Source organism: Haliaeetus leucocephalus, unplaced genomic scaffold (assembly GCF_000737465.1).
Source record: "Haliaeetus leucocephalus isolate CR32 unplaced genomic scaffold, Haliaeetus_leucocephalus-4.0 Scaffold2, whole genome shotgun sequence".
NCBI lineage: Eukaryota > Metazoa > Chordata > Aves > Accipitriformes > Accipitridae > Haliaeetus > Haliaeetus leucocephalus.
The window spans coordinates 1,098,203-1,116,435 of NW_010972438.1; the positions used below are offsets into that span (position 1 = coordinate 1,098,203).

General features: G+C 50.4%; 1 protein-coding gene across 1 annotated transcript; it reads right to left on the bottom strand.

The window, feature by feature from the left end:
- Positions 1–1,171: 1,171 nt before the first annotated feature.
- Positions 1,172–17,153, bottom strand: LMCD1 (LIM and cysteine-rich domains 1). Its single transcript, XM_010570350.1, has 5 exons — positions 17,065–17,153; positions 13,509–13,764; positions 7,729–8,064; positions 1,732–1,947; positions 1,172–1,330 (listed from the first exon to the last, which is right to left on the bottom strand). Exons 1-5 carry the CDS (start codon positions 17,151–17,153, stop codon positions 1,172–1,174), a joined length of 1,056 nt encoding a protein of 351 aa, XP_010568652.1.
- Between the last annotated feature and the right edge of the window lie 1,080 nt (positions 17,154–18,233).

Sequence of the window (18,233 nt, forward strand, 5' to 3'; positions counted from 1 at the left end):
TAGGGAACAAATACTATCCGCAGAGACTCAGTGCCGAATCCTGGGATGGTGTCACCCCATCAGATCCAAGAGGTGACGGGGACCTCCCCTAGGGATGGGAGAGCTGCGGGACAAGGAGCAGGGCAGAGCCCAGGGCGAGGGTGCTGCCAGCTCCCAGGGGAAGGTACGGTTCCCTTGTACTTGGAGGGGGTCACTGACATATTACAGGGGAAAAACTGGCACTGCAGCATTTCAGGCACTGTGTCTCCCCCCACCCCCCCAAGACAGCTTAGGCTGGAAAGCTGTTTTCCATAAAATTCCTGGTCAAACCCAGCCAAAATAAAGGCCCATACTTTAAATGTTTAACGACCTCCAGCATCACAGTAGGAACACAATGTTGCTCTGTGGAAACACGCTCGCCTGCAGTAACAGGCAGTCGGAGGCAGGCGAGAGGCTGGGGAGCCCAGTCGGGTCGGTGGGATCTGCCAGGAATGCTTTTGCATTCCAGTTTCAGGGCTAAAGCTCACAGGGGTTGGGCCAGTCAGCTGCCCCGTGGCAGAGCTCCACCTTTCCCATCTCAACAGGGTTAAACCAATTGCCCTGTGTGCCAACTTGTTATTTTTACATTATTGTACTCTTAGGAGGAGAAAGCTACAGCTACACGTTGCTGCAATTTTCTATCATTTGCTTTCAGAAAGTAATCACCCGGGTTAATCAAACTCTTCAAACCCGCTGCTTTAGTACAGTTGTCAGCAGTCTGTTAGTGTAAACTTCCAGTATGGATTTCAAAAAATATGAACCACCCTTGTTTTTGACCATGACCATAGGTTTAGCATGCCAAAAGATACTTTTGAGATGCGTTATTTCCAAAAGACTATTGCAAGATCTTAGTCATAAGAAGCTTAGAGAGACTTTATAAAAAACCAGCATAACACAGAACCTCCTTTTCAGTCCCTCCTAGTCAGATATGCCGTGTACCTCTCACCCGCAGGCGTACGAGTTTTCTTTGCATCCTGCCCAAGGAAATATTCTCCTGCAAGCTGTATGGGATGCAAGGGGGCACTTAGTTGCTTGCAAGTGAATAGCCAGGCTTTAATTTTTTTTTAAGCTTCCCCTTCTCATTTACTCGAGAAATGACCCCAGTTCTGGTGGGACCTCGGGGAGCCCGCTTCGCCCCTGGGCTGCTCCCCGCTCAGAGGCGTTTGCTTTTGCTGCAGGTCGTGCACAGGAGGCTGGCGTTGTCCAGAGTAAAGGGTTTGCCGGTCAGCAGCGTCTCACATTCCAGGCAGGCGAAGTGCTTCTTGTGCCAGGTCATCCCTTCTGCCTGCTGGTAGTCCTCCGAGAAGATGATCTATGGGACAGACAGAAAATTGCTTATTTCCACCATCTCACCAAGCCGGAGCACAGAGAACCAGCCCCGTGCCTCCCACCAAGCCTGTTAGCTGCGGGGGCCAGGCTTTGGGAACGAGTAAATAAAGCACAGGACCGCTTCTGAGCAACTGCGCCAAAGTCACGGGCTGCAGCTAAGCACTACAAAACCATCAGGTTTTAAACGCAGCTAGAGCCGGACCCTCGCTCCGAGACAGATACGGCGTAGCTAGCCGAGACTGTCGTTAACGTCCCGCTGCTTCACCCCATTTTCTTTAGGCACCGCCAGCTCCTCAGGGCAGCCGCGGACCTGGTGCCCAGCACCAGAAGGATGCCGCTCCCAGCGGAACGAGCCGGCGGCCGGACCCCCGGGCCGGTCCCTACCTCGTCGCAGCCGGCGCAGCGCGGCCGGAGGCTCTCGCAGTAGTGGCGCCCGCACCAGGCGGCCCCGCTCTTCCAGAAGTAGATGAGGTCGACGAGGGGCTCGGAGCAGCGGCAGCAGACGAAGCACGCCGGGTGCCACTGGCGGGAGTAGCCCGCCCTGTCGGCGTAGACCACCGGGCAGTCCGCCGGCACCGGCTGCTTGCAGGTCTCGCAGCGCTGCAACGGAGAGGCAGCGGGGTGAGCGCGGGGCGGGAGCGAAAGCGGCGATGGTGGGTGCGCGGGATGGGTATTTACTCCTCATCCTGGTTCACGGCGTCTTTTCGACACGTCGTGCTTAACCGCGCAGCTGGCAAGCAGCGGGGTTAGCAAAACAGAACACCGCGATCTCCAAGCACGTCCTCAACGCTTCGCGCTTCTACATAGTCTGAAGGACGCACCGTGCGCCTGCTCGACAGCCCGTAGCACCGAGGAGGACAGTGGGAATAAAACATCTAATTCCACGACTGCTAAGCTGTGTGGCTTAGGCTGTTTTTGTTTCAGCTCTTGTTCTGCGAAGGGAAACTTGAGAATACCAAAGCCAGATTTTACAGCTGTACCAGCTTGGAAGGCCCAGTGAACACACCGGTCCAAAATGAGGCTATCGAAAGAGTGCAGCAAGGTGGAAGAGCAAGGAAACGCTAAACTGAAGAGAAGGCAATGGTTGCAGCTCCAGAAAAGCGCTGGGAAAAACATCTCAGTTGTGCAACAAGACTCAGGCAACACAGAGAGCATCACAGGGCACCCACGGCTGACAGAACCAACACCTCCAAGTCTATAGCCCTACACCCTGTGCGAACATTTGGACCAGCGCTACATATGGGCAGAGTGTCAAGCTGTAATATTATTAAAAGTCATTATAAATATATATATTTGCCAGCCTTCCCTGGAATACTGTTTACTTTCTTGCAGCCAGATCCTCAGGCAGGTAAGAATGGCACTATCCACCATCAGCTAAGTGTCTGGCCTTTGGGACCCACCCCCCAAGCTAAAGCCAACCTTCACTAAGATCCAAAGGTTCTCCAAGAAAGAGTTAAGACATCTGATAGTGCAGAAGTACAGCACGTCAGAGATGTTACTTTGCATAGAGATTGTGAACTTTGTTCTTTTCTCACTGTTTTTTAATATATACCTCTATGCCTAAGGCAGATGTCACTCTACAGATTTCAGCACAGTGCTTTCAATTTATAACAGTCCAAAAAGACAGAATTAGATTTGGCTAATCTGAAGATTAATTAGCATCTACACATACCACACACAAGACCAACCAGGTTTACTCTTTACCCATGCCTGCAGAGCAATCCTGCGATGAGTTAAGTGCAAGCTTTAAAGCTCTCCTCTCTGAAGCTGGCAGCTGATGGGCTGTTATTTAAGTTCCTATTTACGTCTGGATAGTCCAGGTCAGGCTAATAGCTTCTGAGTCTGTGCTTTGTCACTCCCTAGAAGAAGTGCTCTTAAGCAGCAGCTGGAGTCTCTTCCAGCAGAGCCCTTGGCTGCAAGGCCAGACCTACTCGCAGTCTCCACAGCAGTCTGGCTATGGCTTTTATGAAACCAAGACGCAGCGTGAAGCAGCTTGCGTGTCGCACGCGTTGTGGTTGAAGCTGCTGTGCCCGACCGGAGCATTTGCACAGCGGCGTTCCCCCTCCAGCACGCTCCAGGCAGCACAGGGTCAGGGGTCAGGAATTTCTCTGTGCTCAGATGATGACTTTGCTTACAAATGCTCTGATTTAAGTCAACAACCTTCTAACAGGTGGGTAGAAGAGACACAAAAATAAAGTTTCTCAGTAGAAGGTAAGCTACCAGTTCCTGAGGAGGGCATCCAGGAGGATATCAGGGATGGGGCAGGGACAGAGGAGGGGGATGTCCCACGGGGCAGCTCTGGTCCATGTCCCAAGGAACAACACCCTGATGCCACCACAGCCTGGGAAACACTGTGCTGGGAGTACAGGACCCCCGGTGATCCTCCCTGCTACAACCCCAGTAAAGCAGCAGTGGCAGAAACAGCCTCTCTGGGAGCCCAGAGGGAGTGGGGTTTCCCTATGAGCTCTGCAAATGCCAGACTAAAGACAAGTTCCCTACCACATCCAGCCCCTTTTGCTAGTTCATGGCATGAGTGCTAAAGAGACTATTCTTTGCACGTAGGGAGTTTTCTTAAACTCATTTCTGCCTTTACGCAGCAGAAGGTTAGAGGCCTGTTTACACCCACCAAGTGGCTTTTCTTTGTTTCGTTGCTATTATTTCTAGCACACCACACATTTTGCTATTGCTTCCTCCTTCGTTCAGTCTGGATTTTCAGTAACTGTCCCGCAGCCCTTGGAGCACTTCCACCACGCTGACAGTCATCTCCTATTTTACCAGCAAATCCAGTATAACGAGCAAAGGCAGCACAAGAGGAGAGACAAAATGTTTCCTGGCTTGGCTCTTCTGCGAGTCTGAAAGGGGATACGTCTGCTCACACTGCTCCTTCCACTGCGAAGGGCTTCAGACGCTTCTCTAAGTAGTCCCAAGACACATGCCAAGGAAGGAGTAAAAGCCCAGGACGGTGCAGAAGCCGAGCTATTTCTGGTCTGCATGAACAAGGACGTGAAGCTGCCACGCTCAGTGCGGAGCGGCTGGCAGAGCACTACTGCCGGCACACCGGCATTGCTGTCAGCGAGGGCAGACGGGCTCCGATCAATGCTGCACCCATCACACAGGACCGAGGCCGTACTTTTCCCAAGGCTCCCGATACCTCCCCAAGGCACCAGACCTGGGCGACTCGGGGACCAGAGAGCTGGACCCTGCAGCTGCCTCCACGTTGTCACCCCCAGGGAAAGCGCCGGACCCATCCATCCCAGCCCTGCTTATCTTGCAAGATCTAACAGCGAGAACAAACACAAGCAGCTTTCCAACTCCAAGCTCAAGTTTCTTGCCAATAAGAACTGTTAAAAAACTAACTTAATTTGCTGTTTCTCTCTATGGCAATTATTCACAGGGCTTTTCCTAAGTATCATATAACTTCCATTGCCCTGCCATTTACACACTAAATAAAAAGCGGCTCTTCAAATTTAAGATGGGATTACAGCTTGGTACTCATTTTACATCTCCATTGCAGAGGGAAAGGAGTGAAGACTTTATTAGCAGAGTTACCAGAGGTGTTGGCCAAGAAAGTGTCCCTTTCTCATAAGCTTTTTCAAACTTGCTTTCTTCACTGGCTGCTATTTTGCAACGAGAGCTCCCACAGAAGGAGCTCCGCAGACACCACGAAGCTTCCCCTGAGCACTCACTACATAGCTGGCCTCAAGCTTTTTGGGACAGTGGCTAATTTTGATCAACTGCCTCAGGATTTGATTTGATTCCACCACAGTGGCTTATAACACCAGAACACTTTCCAGTTCTGAGGGGGTTAAAGATGATTTTTATGCTCATAGGACAGACTTATTACAGTCATGGGGCCCCTCTCTGCAGCCGAGACAAGTTCAAAAAGCTGTCTGAGCTCCGATGCCTCTGACAGTGATTTACATTGGCCCTGTATGTTTTCCTTTACACACCAATTTCAACACAGCTGGCCTGAGTGTGCAATAAGAGGTTTAACAACCTTAGCACAGGGACCACACAAACACCCAAGGAAATTATTCCAGCTTGTTTCTTGGTGCAGCTTTGGTGCTTTCTGGGTTCATCCTCTTCTAGAGCAAGGGTAGTGGTTTTTTTTTTTGTGTGGCCCCTCCCCCCCCCCCCCATCCAACATTCATAAATCTATAGCTCAGACTCACACCTTGATCTGAAATAGGGTGAAATCAAGCTGCTGGTGCCAATTAAGAGGTTTGGTATTAAACAGATTCAAATCTGTGTCCTACTTCTAACAGACTCAAATGAAGAAACATCACGCAAACTGCTTGAGAATCAGGATCAGCTGGTTCAGCACCTTATTTTCCCCCTGTGCTCTTGAACCAAAGGCACTCATATCTTCTCAAAAAGCCTTTTTCATTCCTGCAGTCCTGCAGGTCTTCGAGGGCTGGGACAAACATGCTCCCAGTTGAGGACAGCATGTCCTGGAGTGGCCCCGGGCAGGCTGGTGGCACTTGTGGGCATCACCTGCGGCATCGCAGAGAGCAGCGGCGGAGGGGAGCCGTGGAGCTTCCTCAGGCTTGGGAGCAGGCGTCGTGTTTAACACCCGAGTTTTAGGAGACACACAGGAGATGGTCACACAAGTAGAGAGGTACCTAAACCTCCGCTTCTGGAGCGTGCTGATCTACATTTCAACCCTGAACACATCGACAACATTAAAGCCTCCGGTGTCGTTGGCTTTGTGCACTTCATTTCTCAGTCCCTTTACATTCATTCTCTGTCTTCATATAGCTCATTTTGCTCACAACTACTTTAAACCTCACACATACTGCAAAGTAAAGTGCTCTATCTCATTTTTCTATGGCATAACTTTTCTTTCAGTGCAGTTTTGTGAAAGCCGGTTCAGCACATTTCAGGTCTTGGGACACAGTCCATTCGTATCAGGTCAGCTACATTAGTTCCTGCACAGGAGATTAAAAAAAACCTGCCCATTTTAATTTGGAGGGGGGAAGCAGGAGGTCTGCCTTCAGAACAGCCAGAAACCACAGCACTTTGCAGTCTGCTGCGAGCTGAGCTGCACAGTGTGCTGGTCAAAGTGGATCTCCTGCAACTGCTTTTGAAGCTGTTCCATTTTTCAGCTAGTGCCTCTAGAAAAACGATGCTTTAAACTACAGAGAATAACATCACAGTTATGTATTTATTTGGAAGGACAAACTTGCAGTCTAAATAAACCCTCATTGCCAAGATGACTTTTATTGAGTTTAATGGAAACCTTCCTTTTTTGGCTATTTATTTTAGCTTAAAATTCTTTGTCCAATTCAGTATTTTGTTGCAATAGTGAAAAACTTTTACTGTATCACCGGGCTCTGAAAGTCAGATGCACGTTAACAGAAAAGGCCACAGCGGAGGGGAGACATTACCCAATATGGAATGAAAATGAAAACTGCTCTTAACATGCTACAATCCCAGTGCAGTAATGGCTAGAAAAATCTTGCCCTAAAAACACTCAGACACCATTTCTTTTCCCAGCTTTAAATCCTTTGCTGCAAGTTACCCTCACAAGGGCCAGTATGAAATATTTTCACTCACCATATTCTGTGATAAGCGTTTGTTCAGCAACTACAATGGCCACTCCCGAAGGCGCTGGGAGAACATAAATCTAAAATGGTGTTGGGGAATCTCAATCATTTCCCTGTGGAAATGTATTTTTATGCCCAGAGACGTGCATGGTGTGTTCAAAGTCCCCCAGAGTGATTACAGCCCTGGGAGCACTATCTCCACGTTCACAGCTTTGCATTAATTAGACTGAGCCACCACCTCCTGTCACTCGCAGCCTTTCCACTTGCGCAGGTCTGGAAGCCTCGCTGGAAATACTCACTAGCTTACAGTAAAACAGTTTCTGATCTCGAGTACCTGACTGATGCACAATCCTCCAGGGACATGTCACGCCCAGCCCTTCAGAGCTGCCAAGAATCCAAAGCTGAAACCACTGGCTCCTACAGCTGATGGAAAGTTTACTTACCTTGGTGGTTCGGCACAGCTTTTGCCGTGGAGGGAGGGAGATGGCGGAGAGGAGACAACCCACCCCTCCTCACCCATTAGACGGACGCCGGTGCTCGGCAGGGCTGGCAGGAGCACGCGAGGCGACCCACCGGGGTCTTTCCCAGTGCTGTACCAAAGCACACCACGACGCAACCGAGCATCGCAGCACCGCTCCGGTAGTTTGAAAAAAATCACTGCAGCAGACTCGGAGATGCCCGCAGGATCAGGACCGTGAACGAGGAACAGATCACCCTGGCTGGTGCAACCTTCTCCCCCCTCTAGCTGAGGCCAAGTCTATACCCTGCGAGCTCCCCAAACTCAGAGCGGAGCCGGGACGCCCCCGCCAGCCCGTCCCGCTGCCGCAGCACTTACGTAGTCCCCTCCTGCGGGCGCGCTCTCCAGGGCCCCGTTGGTGGACTCGGGGGGTTTGCCGGCAGCGATGCTCTTGTCCTGCGGCTTCCCTTCCTCCTTCCCACCGCCGCCCTGGCCCGGCAGGGCCACCTCCCCAACGCCCAGCGCCTCGGCTTTGTACTTCTTCACAAAGTCTTCCATCAGCTTCAGCTCGCCCTCGGCGAGGCCGCGGCACTGGGACGGGTCCTGGTCGTACAGCGGGAGTTGTCTCATCAGCTGCCGCCGGCGATAGTACGCCCCGTCCGTCCCCGCCACCGGCTGCATCTCCTTCGGGATCAGCTCCATGTACTGCATGGCCTGGGAGGGAGAGAGCACCGACAGTCACCCCGAGACCCCTCCGGCGGGGAAGCACGAGCTCTCCTCGCACGGGTGCTTTGTAATGAGATGCTCCGCTTGCGTGATGGAGCGGTGGCAGAAAACGTGCCCCTGCCCCTCCCTTCCAGTTGGTCTAACCTACACTTCAGAAAAAAAAGCCTGAACTTAACACAGATGCAAGTAGCAGCCAGGCTGTTGGTGATCATTTTATCCTCAGAAAACAGGTTGGGTGGGGTTTTTGAGGATTTTGGGGTTTGTTTTTGAAACAAAAACAACCCCAAACCAAAAAACAGGCTCCTCAGGAAAGCAAAGCAGCAAAGACTTGCTTCATTAGTTCGCACCCAGATTCCAACACACCCTCCCTTGCCAGCACTAGCTTGCTACTATTTCAGGTAATTTGACAACACGCCTGCTGAAGAGACCAGAAACCCATAAACATCAAAACCTGAGCCCAGCCAGCTTCTCACTGCCTCATGCCAGGATGGGGAGAGCTCCAGGGAGCGGGTCAGAGGCTGCACCAAGAGCACCCCATAGCCCTCAGCTGCACACTGCATAATTTTACTGTAAAAGATCCCCTTTTATCAATAAAAAAATCTTAATACAAGAAAAAGTGGTCAGATAGCAGTTGAGTCTGTATGTAACAGACAGCCACCAACTCTACCCAACTATTGATTCCTCAGTAAAGGGAAGGTGTTTGGTCACTGATGCCCTGCAACATGGAAAGTAAATGCCAAGAAACTAGCCCAAATGAAGTCCCCTGCTCAACTGGCCACTAGCCACCATCTTAAAAAAAAAACAGCAGAGAAAATCATGATCTTGCAAGAGGTCTGTCCCACACTGAATTAGCATTTACAGGACAGTGGGGTCTGTACAGTTAACTTCTTCTGGCCTGGTGCTAAGGGGAAGGGAGTTTCCCACTCAATGCATTTTCCTATTGTAGTGTGAAGAGCTAAGGGGCAGCCAGTTGGCTCTCTGCCATTCCATTTTAAAGACCAGCATCCAGCTGCATTAGATTTGTTTCTTACTTGGTCAGCATTTGAAAACTGAATTTTAAGAAAGTAGAGAAGCAATTAACTGTTTACTGTACATAGTTTGGTTCAGTACAGCTTTTTAAACACAGAAAAGTGTGCACAACACTGAACAACTCATGACATCTGTAAAAACTTCAAAGTCACCTTCCACCTCAGCTACTTTCAGTCAGATAGCAGCATTGCAGGGCAAGATTCCTGCCTGAAGATTTGCAAAAGCAATAGGTAAATGGTTTAATGGAGGCAGGGATTTTTCCCTGTTTCTTGGAGTGCATGTTAACATCGCTGCACATTATATTAGACATCAACACTCAATGCATTGTGCCTCTGTGCAATCGCAGGATTGATATCCAGAAGTTTACTGGGGGAGGGCTGTCACCCTGTGGGAGAAGGTGCTGCTTGGGAATAGCTGGTTAGAGAGCTGCAGGATGCTGTAGAAGTGATCTGGTGCACAGATGGCTTTCACAGAAAGTGAGAAATCCTAATAGGAACTACAGAAGCAAGAGACAAGAACTCCCTGACAGCTCCTCCCAGGCCTCACACAGACACTGCCCCACAAAATAAGGATACTGCCAGTGGTATCTGACAACTGGCAAGAACAGCAACCAAAACCTTGACGCTGTATGACCGTGAACATTAAGACAGTGTATGCAATGCAGTCTGCACTGGCCTGGTTCAGTCACAGCAAGAGCACTAGCAGAGTAGTAACACAGTAGGATCTTAATGGAAGAAATTCTTAATCCACTACAAATGGGCCAAGACTAATGAACACTTCTACCAGAGCTACAAGAATAGCACTGCACCAGCACGTGTATCTGAAGCGCCTTGTTCCACTCCAGCACCAGACTCTCCATCGCCAATACAAAATGTCTGCGCTGAAAGTGAGAGAGAAAAGCAAAGTCTCAAGCCTTTCTTAAAAGTACAGTTGGACTGCTCAGTTGCAGGTTTCAATATCTGCCCAGACATGTGGTGGGATTTCACTCCCTGATCAAGGGAATGCTTAAAGTTACAATTGCAGATGTCATAAAATGTGGCCAGAGAATAGATCAGGGAAAAAAATTCAACCTGACACCAAAAACTGACACGAAGAATAACTAAACATCATTTCTTCTGCTGCTACCATGTATTATTACGGACAAATGCTTTACTACGCCTTAGCGCAGATAATTTTGAGGAAGAACATTTTAGGTTTTCACTGCTAACTACTGGATTTTGGAGATATTTTATGATCTGCTCTTTTCACTTTCCCCAAGGACCCTGAATATCCACTTCATAACTTCTCCAGGCACAGCTCAACAAAAACATGCTCTGAACTTCCTCCTATTATTGGACCATCCACTTCAGGACAACAATATTAAAAACAATCCCAAGTTTCCAGCCTGCCTTCAGAAGGAAATCACTGGAGCGAGTCAGTTATGCACTAAAAGCTTTTGGCCCCAATCCCTTTTAAACTATCCCGAGAAAGACTGGATGTCAGCCATTCTCCTCAAAGTTTGTCAAGTTGATCTTCAAGCTAGAATTCATCAAGGTTGTCTTCAAAGCTCCTGCACCTCGTTTACTTGAACCAAGACATCTCCAGTCTGCTGAGGCGCTCTTTAGAGTCCCAAAGCTTTCACGAAGCACGTACCCTGAGCTGGCCCTCACCAGCACCGCAGGGACAGAGTTTGCTGCTGCGGGTGGGGGGAGCTGCCGGGGTCCCCAGCTGCCCCCCCCCTGCACAGGGCTGCACTCGGGATCACCCCAAACACGCACTCACAAGGGGGTACGGTCGGGGTTCAGGCCCGTAGGAGAAGAAAGCAGCCCAGGAGCGGCAGGGTTTGGGCATCCTTTTTCACAGCAAGGAGCCGACCCAGCCTGCGGAGCAGTGAAACCCGGGCTCCCGATAAATCCCAGGCTGGGCAGCGTGCTTAATGAATCAGGCTGGGTGGGAAGAGTGCCATCATTGTTCTCCCCATCCCTCACGGACTCCCCGATGCCCCACGGGACCCGTGGAAGACAAACACTGGTTAAACAAACATTCCTGCTGGGCCAGCTCCTACCAGAGACAAGGGGAAGAAGAGGAGGCTGTGAGCAGCAGTGCTGCGATTAAACAGCCGGGCAGTCAGATGCGTGAGGGTCTCGGTCCCTCATTAAAGCCCAGTGGTCTGCCCCAGTCAGCACCACGGGCCCCAACTGCATTCCCAGAACAGACTTCATGTCACCCCCAGTCAGCCTTTCCAAGGGGGTGAGGGCAACGGAGTTTTAAGAAATAATCACAGTCTGCCTCTTGGGTCTGCGGCTGCAATTTCACATTTGTTTCCCCAATTCTTCTTCAAAAAATCTGGTTGCAATTTTCAGCAGCTTTAAACTATTTGTTTAATTTGAAGAGTAAAAGCTGTCCACTAATGACAGTGTAATATATAATGTTTTTAGTACCACAACACAGTTAAAAGCCAGTTAAGCGCTTTCCCTCAAGAAGCACACTGCTGGCTAACACTTCCACACACCGAAAACCACTTCCATTCGTTCCCACACAGCAATATTGCTTGCCCAGACAGAAACCAGGCGCAGGAGGGAAGGAGGGACTGGGCTGGGGGCTTGTTTCCAGATCCAGCCCTCAGCATGCGACCACAGTCCCCATTCTCCCCTTTTTACCCTGACTTCTCTTTACAAAACCCAAAGAAATATTTTTATTTGGACCAGACTATGTTTAGCTGTAATGAAAAAAAAAAACCCAGCTCCAGTACTGAATCTGGGAGGGGTTCCTCAGGCAGCAGCGACAGGCAGGGCTCATGCCCACGCAGGCAGGATGCTCTCAGCCGCAGAGCTCAGCTTAGCTTTCCTCCAGGCCAGCACACCTTGGCACGACGAGCCTTCCCGCTCCTGTTCCTCGCAGGGGGAAGCTCTGCAAGTCTGCTGGGGACAGGGACAGACTGCTGCTGCACCTCGGCAGGGGTGTCAGGAGGGTCCCTGGGCACAGGGGCTCCGAGCCCACTGCTCTGCTCGGTTGCCCTGGGCTGCTGCTGGAGGTTTTCCACTGACGTGATGCTCTTCTGCGAGCAGGAGACGGGGAACCCTGAGGCACAACTACCCAGCTGCCCACCCAGCATCACGCTGCCCACCACATGGAGAATTTAAACCCCCTTTCCCCTCTTCTCCACTTATCCAGCAAATCTGAGCCAAAGTTAAAGACGACAGCGTTACAGAGAAGCTAAGGCACAAAGCACTGTCAGCACGCTGTTTTGGCTCTGTTTCAGTATTCCTACAGATGTTCATCTGGGGCTGAGGTGATGCAGCATTCAACAGGAAACAAGGCTGCGTTCTGGGGAGGTTTAGGGCCATTCTGTGATCTACAGAGACACAAGTGAGCACTAGTTGCGCTCCTGGCTAATAAACCTGAGATGCCAGGCCTATTTTAAGTCCAAGATTTTAATAACTACCTCAGCTAGCAAAGAGAATAATTACCATATTAAAGACAACAGTTATTTTGCCCTTAAAGCCTATATCCATAACAGAATAATTTACAAACACAGCGCTGGATTTAGATGCAGCATTACTTCTTTCCACATTGATTTAATTTCTCTGCTTTTGAGACAGAGTAAAGTATAATTTCCTGAAGTGTTTGCTGAAAAACCCCTCCAGGTTTATGGAAGTGTAGCTACCTCTACCTGCGCTGGCTGACCTCGGGACAGGCTCGCATCCAGACTTACAAAAGAGATCAGACTCAAAAAGCAAGGCAGGACCTCCCTCTCCAACAGGGAAGTCAAAGCCCAAGGCAACTCCTGCCCAAATAAATCACCCAAATAGCTTGTCTCCGCTGCTTCTCCAAAAGTCCGGTCCAGACCCCCATTGTTTTAGAAGCATGGAGACAGGTCTCTGGAGTTGACTCATGGTCCTTGTGTGTGTCCCACAGCTTGCATGGCTTTTTGCCTCCTCCTTGGTGCCCTCCTGGGGGTGTTTAGGGAGAGGACCAAACCCCAGCCCAGACACCCCAGGAAGGTCTGGAAGAATCGCTCCCACATCCAGCCGGGGGTTTTGGAGCATGCAAACGCCTGCGTGGGCTGCACGGGCATTGTACAACTGGCAGGACAGCAGAGATGGGATCTCTCCTCAGCAATGTTTTTACTGGACATGAGCTTTACCATAGTAGTGAGCTTTCTAGTTGTAAAGCCCAGTAAGACTTCTCCTAGAAATGTTAGCAAACCTATAAAAACCCAAAGGCAATCCATTCCCCTCTCCCGCCTACCTACTCTGGTTATTTATGCGGTTTTCCAAAATATGAAGTGATACATACATTTCTGCTCTCGGAGGCAAGCCATATGTTTTACTATTTTCCCCAATAACTTTATTCCAGAGCCGAGTTGTGGTCTCCATTAAGTGACACAAACTACCCACCAAACGCGCTGTGGATTGTCTTACCAGCTTCTGGGTGAGCCCTGGTGGAGCCCACTCGTATGTGATGGTGTCAAAGGTGGGGTCTTTCCGAGAGACGATGGGGTTGGTGATGATCATGCGGTTCCTTTTGTAAATGCGAACGCCATCACCTCCTTTCACCCGGGCGGTGAGCGTGGCGTACTTGGAGTCTGACAGCAGGCGCCCAATTTTCCGATCGTCCTCCACGTCTGAGCTCAAGCTGTGATCCTCCTGGCTGCATTTGCACGACTTACAGATTTTCCTGTGGGTGACAAGCGAGACCATCCTTTTGATAAGAGCTGGGCTCTGGGAGGCATGCAATCATGCGATGGCTCAGCCACGGAGCATCAGCCTCTTCCAAAGGTTAAACGCAGACCTGGGTTACAGCATAAGACAAAAGGCTCCTGTGCCCTGAGCCAGGCACAGGAATTCAGCAGAATTCACAGAATCATAGAATGGTTTGGGCTGGAAGGGACCTTTAAGGGTCATCTAGTCCAACCCACCTGCCATGAGCAGGGACACCTTCCACTAGACCAGGTTGCTCAGAGCCCTGTCCAACCTGACCTGGAATGTTTCCAGGCATGGGGCACCTGCCACTGTGCTGGTTTTGGCTGGGATAGAGTTAATTTTCTTCACAGTAGCTGGCATGGGGCTATGTTTTGGATTTGTGCTGAAAACAGTGTTGATAACAGATGTTTTCATTACTGCCAAGCAGTGCTTACACAGCCAAGGGCTTTTCTGCTCTTCACCCTGTCCCACCAGCAAGGAGGCACCGGGGGGGGGGCAGGGCACAAGGAATTGGGAGCAGACACAACTGGGACAGCTGATCCCAACTGATCCCAGGGATATTCCAGACCATAGGACCTCATGCTCAGCAGATAAAGCTGGGGGAAGAATGAGGAAGGGGGGGAACATTTGGAGCAATGGCATTTGTCTTCCCCAAGTTACCATGACACATGATGGAACCCTGATCTCCTGGAGATGGCTGAACACCTGCCTGCCTGTGGGAAGTGGGGAATGAATTCCTGGGTTTGCTTTGCTTGTGTGCATGGCTTTTCATGGCTTTTGCTTTCCCTATTAAACTGTCTTTATCTCATCCCACGAGTTTTCTCCCTTTCACCTTTCCAATTCTCTGCCCCATCCCACTGTGAGGGAGGTGAGGGAGCGGCTGCGTGGGGCTTGGTTGCCGGCTGGGGTTAAACCACAACCACCACCGCTCTGGGCAACCTGTTCCAGTGTTTCACCACCCTCGTTGTAGAAAATTTCTCCCTTGTATCTAGTCTGAATCTCCCCCTTTCAGTTTAAAACCATTACTCCTCATCCTATTGCTACAGGCCCTACTAAAAAGTGCCTCCCCACCTTTCCTGTAGGTCCCCTTTAGGTACTGGCAGGCTGCTCTAAGGTCTCCCCGGAACCTTCTCTTCTCCAGGCTGAACAACCCCAACTCTCTCAGCCTGTCTTCACAGGAGAGGTGCTCCAGCCCTGGGATCATTTTTGTGTCCCCCCTCTGGACCCGCTCCAACAGGTCCATGTCTTTCTTGTACTGGGGACCCCAGAGCTGGACACAGTCCTGCAGGTGGGGTCTCACCAGAGCGGAGGTGCGGAATCCCCTCCCTTGGCCTGCTGGTCATGCTGCTTTGGATGCAGCCGAGGATACAGTTGGCTTTCTGGGCTGGAAATGCACATTGCTGGCTCCTGTTCAGCTTTTCATCCCAGAGGGATCGGCAGCAGCACGGAGCAGAAAGCTACGAACTCCTAAGTGCCATCCCCAGGCGAAAGCAGCCGCAGCAGCCCTGATAGACTGCAGCCTCCCACCCACCACAGGGAGCTGCCACTTTCTCTGAACTTCGAAAACTCCTTCAAGCATCACTAAATCTCCCACCCTCACCAGTCTCCAACAGCCAGGCGCTAGCCTTGCCTCTTACAAAGTTTTACATGCCATTAAAAAAAGTGACTGCTAAAAGAGGAATCTACTTAAGTGTCTATCATTTTAATTATAATAGCTACAAATCCTAAAGACAAGTCTGTAAGGCGACTCTCTCCTGGCCAGCTTTTCCATCAAATGCTAATAGCAAAAAGGACAAACTGACTCTGATGCAACCCCAAGTATTTCAGCAGGATCATGAAACAACTATGATTCAACCAGCCTTTGAGTCAATAAAAAAAAAAGTGATTCAACCAAAAGAGTGTTTTTAAGTTTAGATTTCCAGACAGCTGGGGTATTGAAAGTGGTAACTGGAGGCTGCAGGACACAACTGCAGACCACCATCGTGAAGCCTCCTGAAGCATTTCAGCAGCACAGACAGCACACCTGCAGACTGCGGGCTCCTGCGCACCGCTGCGACAGGACCCAGCTGTGCAGCCCACACCAAACAGGAGTTCTCCAGGCTCACAGAAAAGAGTCTAGTGTTTTGCAAGACAACCTCAGAGGGCACTAATTCCTGTTTAATTAATGACATCTGGATAGCTCCCTTCCCTTTCAAAGCCCCTTTGTTTCTCCCATTTCGGTTTGCAAGCAGATAGGGCAGGGCAGCAGCCCACTGCCCATGCCCAGAACCAAACATGCAGCCCTGGTCGGTTTCCACCAGCTACTGATACTGGGTGGCTATTTACCTAAATTAGTGTTTTTAAGAGGAAAAACACTGAAAATAAAGTATCAAATAACAAGTAATTTCTGGCACCGAGCATAGCATTACAGCCATCGAGATGCTCAGGACAGCCAGCAGCAACAGCCACCACAGCGCTGCCAAGTGGGACACAGCACTGAGCCCTCACCACCGGTTTTGTTTCACTCTGCCAGCTCTGCACCCATGCTCGCCCTCAAGGATGAGGGTGACAGCCAGGCACTCGGCACATCTCCTACCAACACCACCAGATTATCCTTTTGGTCAGCATTTCCCTGCCTCCAAAGCAAGTAAGGGCACATTCGTTTTCACTAATTCATTTCCAAACAATCTGACAGGCTGGGAAGCCAGCGTGCAGCAGGCAGAGGACCCGCGCTCCAGCACGCACGCTGCGCAGGGCATCGGGCGGCTTGTGCGAGCGCGACGTGCAGCAGCTTCGGCACCGTGTCCCACTCCTGACGTCCCACTGAACAGCACCAGCCACGCAGGACGGTGCCGGAGACGGTTCCGTGGCAGGCGAGACCCTTCTGCAGGCTGAGCCATCTCTCACCCCGGCTTTCTCCTCTTCCCAAGCCACAGCTTGCTGCCAAGACCTGCACCCAGCCTAGCAAAGATAGTCTCAACTCCCAGGGAGCAGGCAACATTAGCAAAATCAGAAAAAAACCCCACTGTGTGAGAGCCTCAGCTTGTCGATGAGATTTTAACTCAGAAAATAAAAGAGCAGGACTAGTGAGGGAAGGGGGATGGACGGCAGGGAGCATGAGCATCTTCTCCACTCAGCAGTTGTCCCAGCCAGCCAGTGTGTCCTCTCTGCACCTCCCACCACCACACTGAAGTGCTCTGCAGTTCTTCTTTGCACTCAAAGTCACTGGAATCTGAATATCAACAGGACCAAAGGGACAGTGTCAGGGCAGGGCCCATCAAGGCCAAGACGTTACCTCCAGGAATGTGGCTCGAAGCCCATGCATGTCCCTCTGCAGCGTAAACACGGCACACCTCTTCCTGACTGCGGCTGGCTCACCGACATCTGGAAAAGAACGGGACACTGGAGTTGGAAAGGCTTTATCCTCAAAGATTATCTGAGTCTAGAGTACTAATAATTGTGTTTTGTCCTTCAGACATTGATTTCTTCAGCCATGCCTTATGCCCTGTGAACCCTCAAACCTCCCAAACACCATTTGACCACTGACCATGCAGACCTGCTACAAGTTTATTTAGGATGCTTGGGATGAAGGTTTTCAGCTTAAAGTGAAGGACGATGGCACATCTGGAACAGCATGGGGGGGATGGCACATCAAATACAGTGAACGCACACACACTGGACAGCCACCTTAATCTCATGCACAGAGGCCTCAGGGCTCATTAAAAGTTATTTTGATTCAGCTTATATATTGTGTATGAATCTGTGCAAATCAGAAATTTCATGCAGTGAGACTGGGAGGTGCATTGCTATAACCTTGCTTTACTGCAGCTTGGATCTCCTTGGTCTTTCTACAGGGACTCAAGTGTATTTTGGGAATGTGGCATGTTTCCACACCTCTGGCACTGGGCTTTAACGGGTGGTTTCCACGGTGAACAGGAAACACAGCAAGGAAAGGCTCCGGGGAGGGAAGGCAGGGGAGGGGAAAAAAGGACTATGGTTGTGCTGAACTTTCTGCTGCTCACTGAAAGCAGAAGAAAGTCACTTTATATACATGTGTGCTCACTGCTGCACAGAGACAGTCCTAATAACCTCCCAAAAGGAGACAGACAAGTGCAAAACACCACAACAGGAGCCAAGAACATTGGAAAATAAACCTATTTTAGTGTCTGTGCCATGGATTTATCAAACAGGGCTTTTTGGATGTGAAGAATGCAGGAGGGTATGATGGGAGACAAAAACAAAGTACTGCAGGAAGCACCAGGGAAAAGTGACTCTATGGGACCCTGAATTTCTCAGCCTGGTTGTTTTTACAGAAACTCTCAGACTCCTGTCTGATAGACATGTTTGTTCCCTGTAAAAACAGACTTATGGAAAACAAGGACAGTCTCACCCCCAGGACACGCACCCCCAGCAGAAGCAACGGCAGCATCCCAGCAGCTTCACCTCATGTCAGCAGATCTGACC

Excerpts from the sequence above, each read along its gene's own strand:
- LMCD1 (XM_010570350.1), bottom strand. The coding sequence starts at position 17,153 with ATGTCGGTGAGCCAGCCGCAGTCAGGAAGAGGTGTGCCGTGTTTACGC. Across the intron at positions 13,765-17,064 it reads TTCGAGCCACATTCCTGGAG|GAAAATCTGTAAGTCGTGCA; the intron begins GTAACGTCTTGG and ends TGTCACCCACAG. Across the intron at positions 8,065-13,508 it reads CAGGGCTCACCCAGAAGCTG|GCCATGCAGTACATGGAGCT; the intron begins GTAAGACAATCC and ends TCTCCCTCCCAG.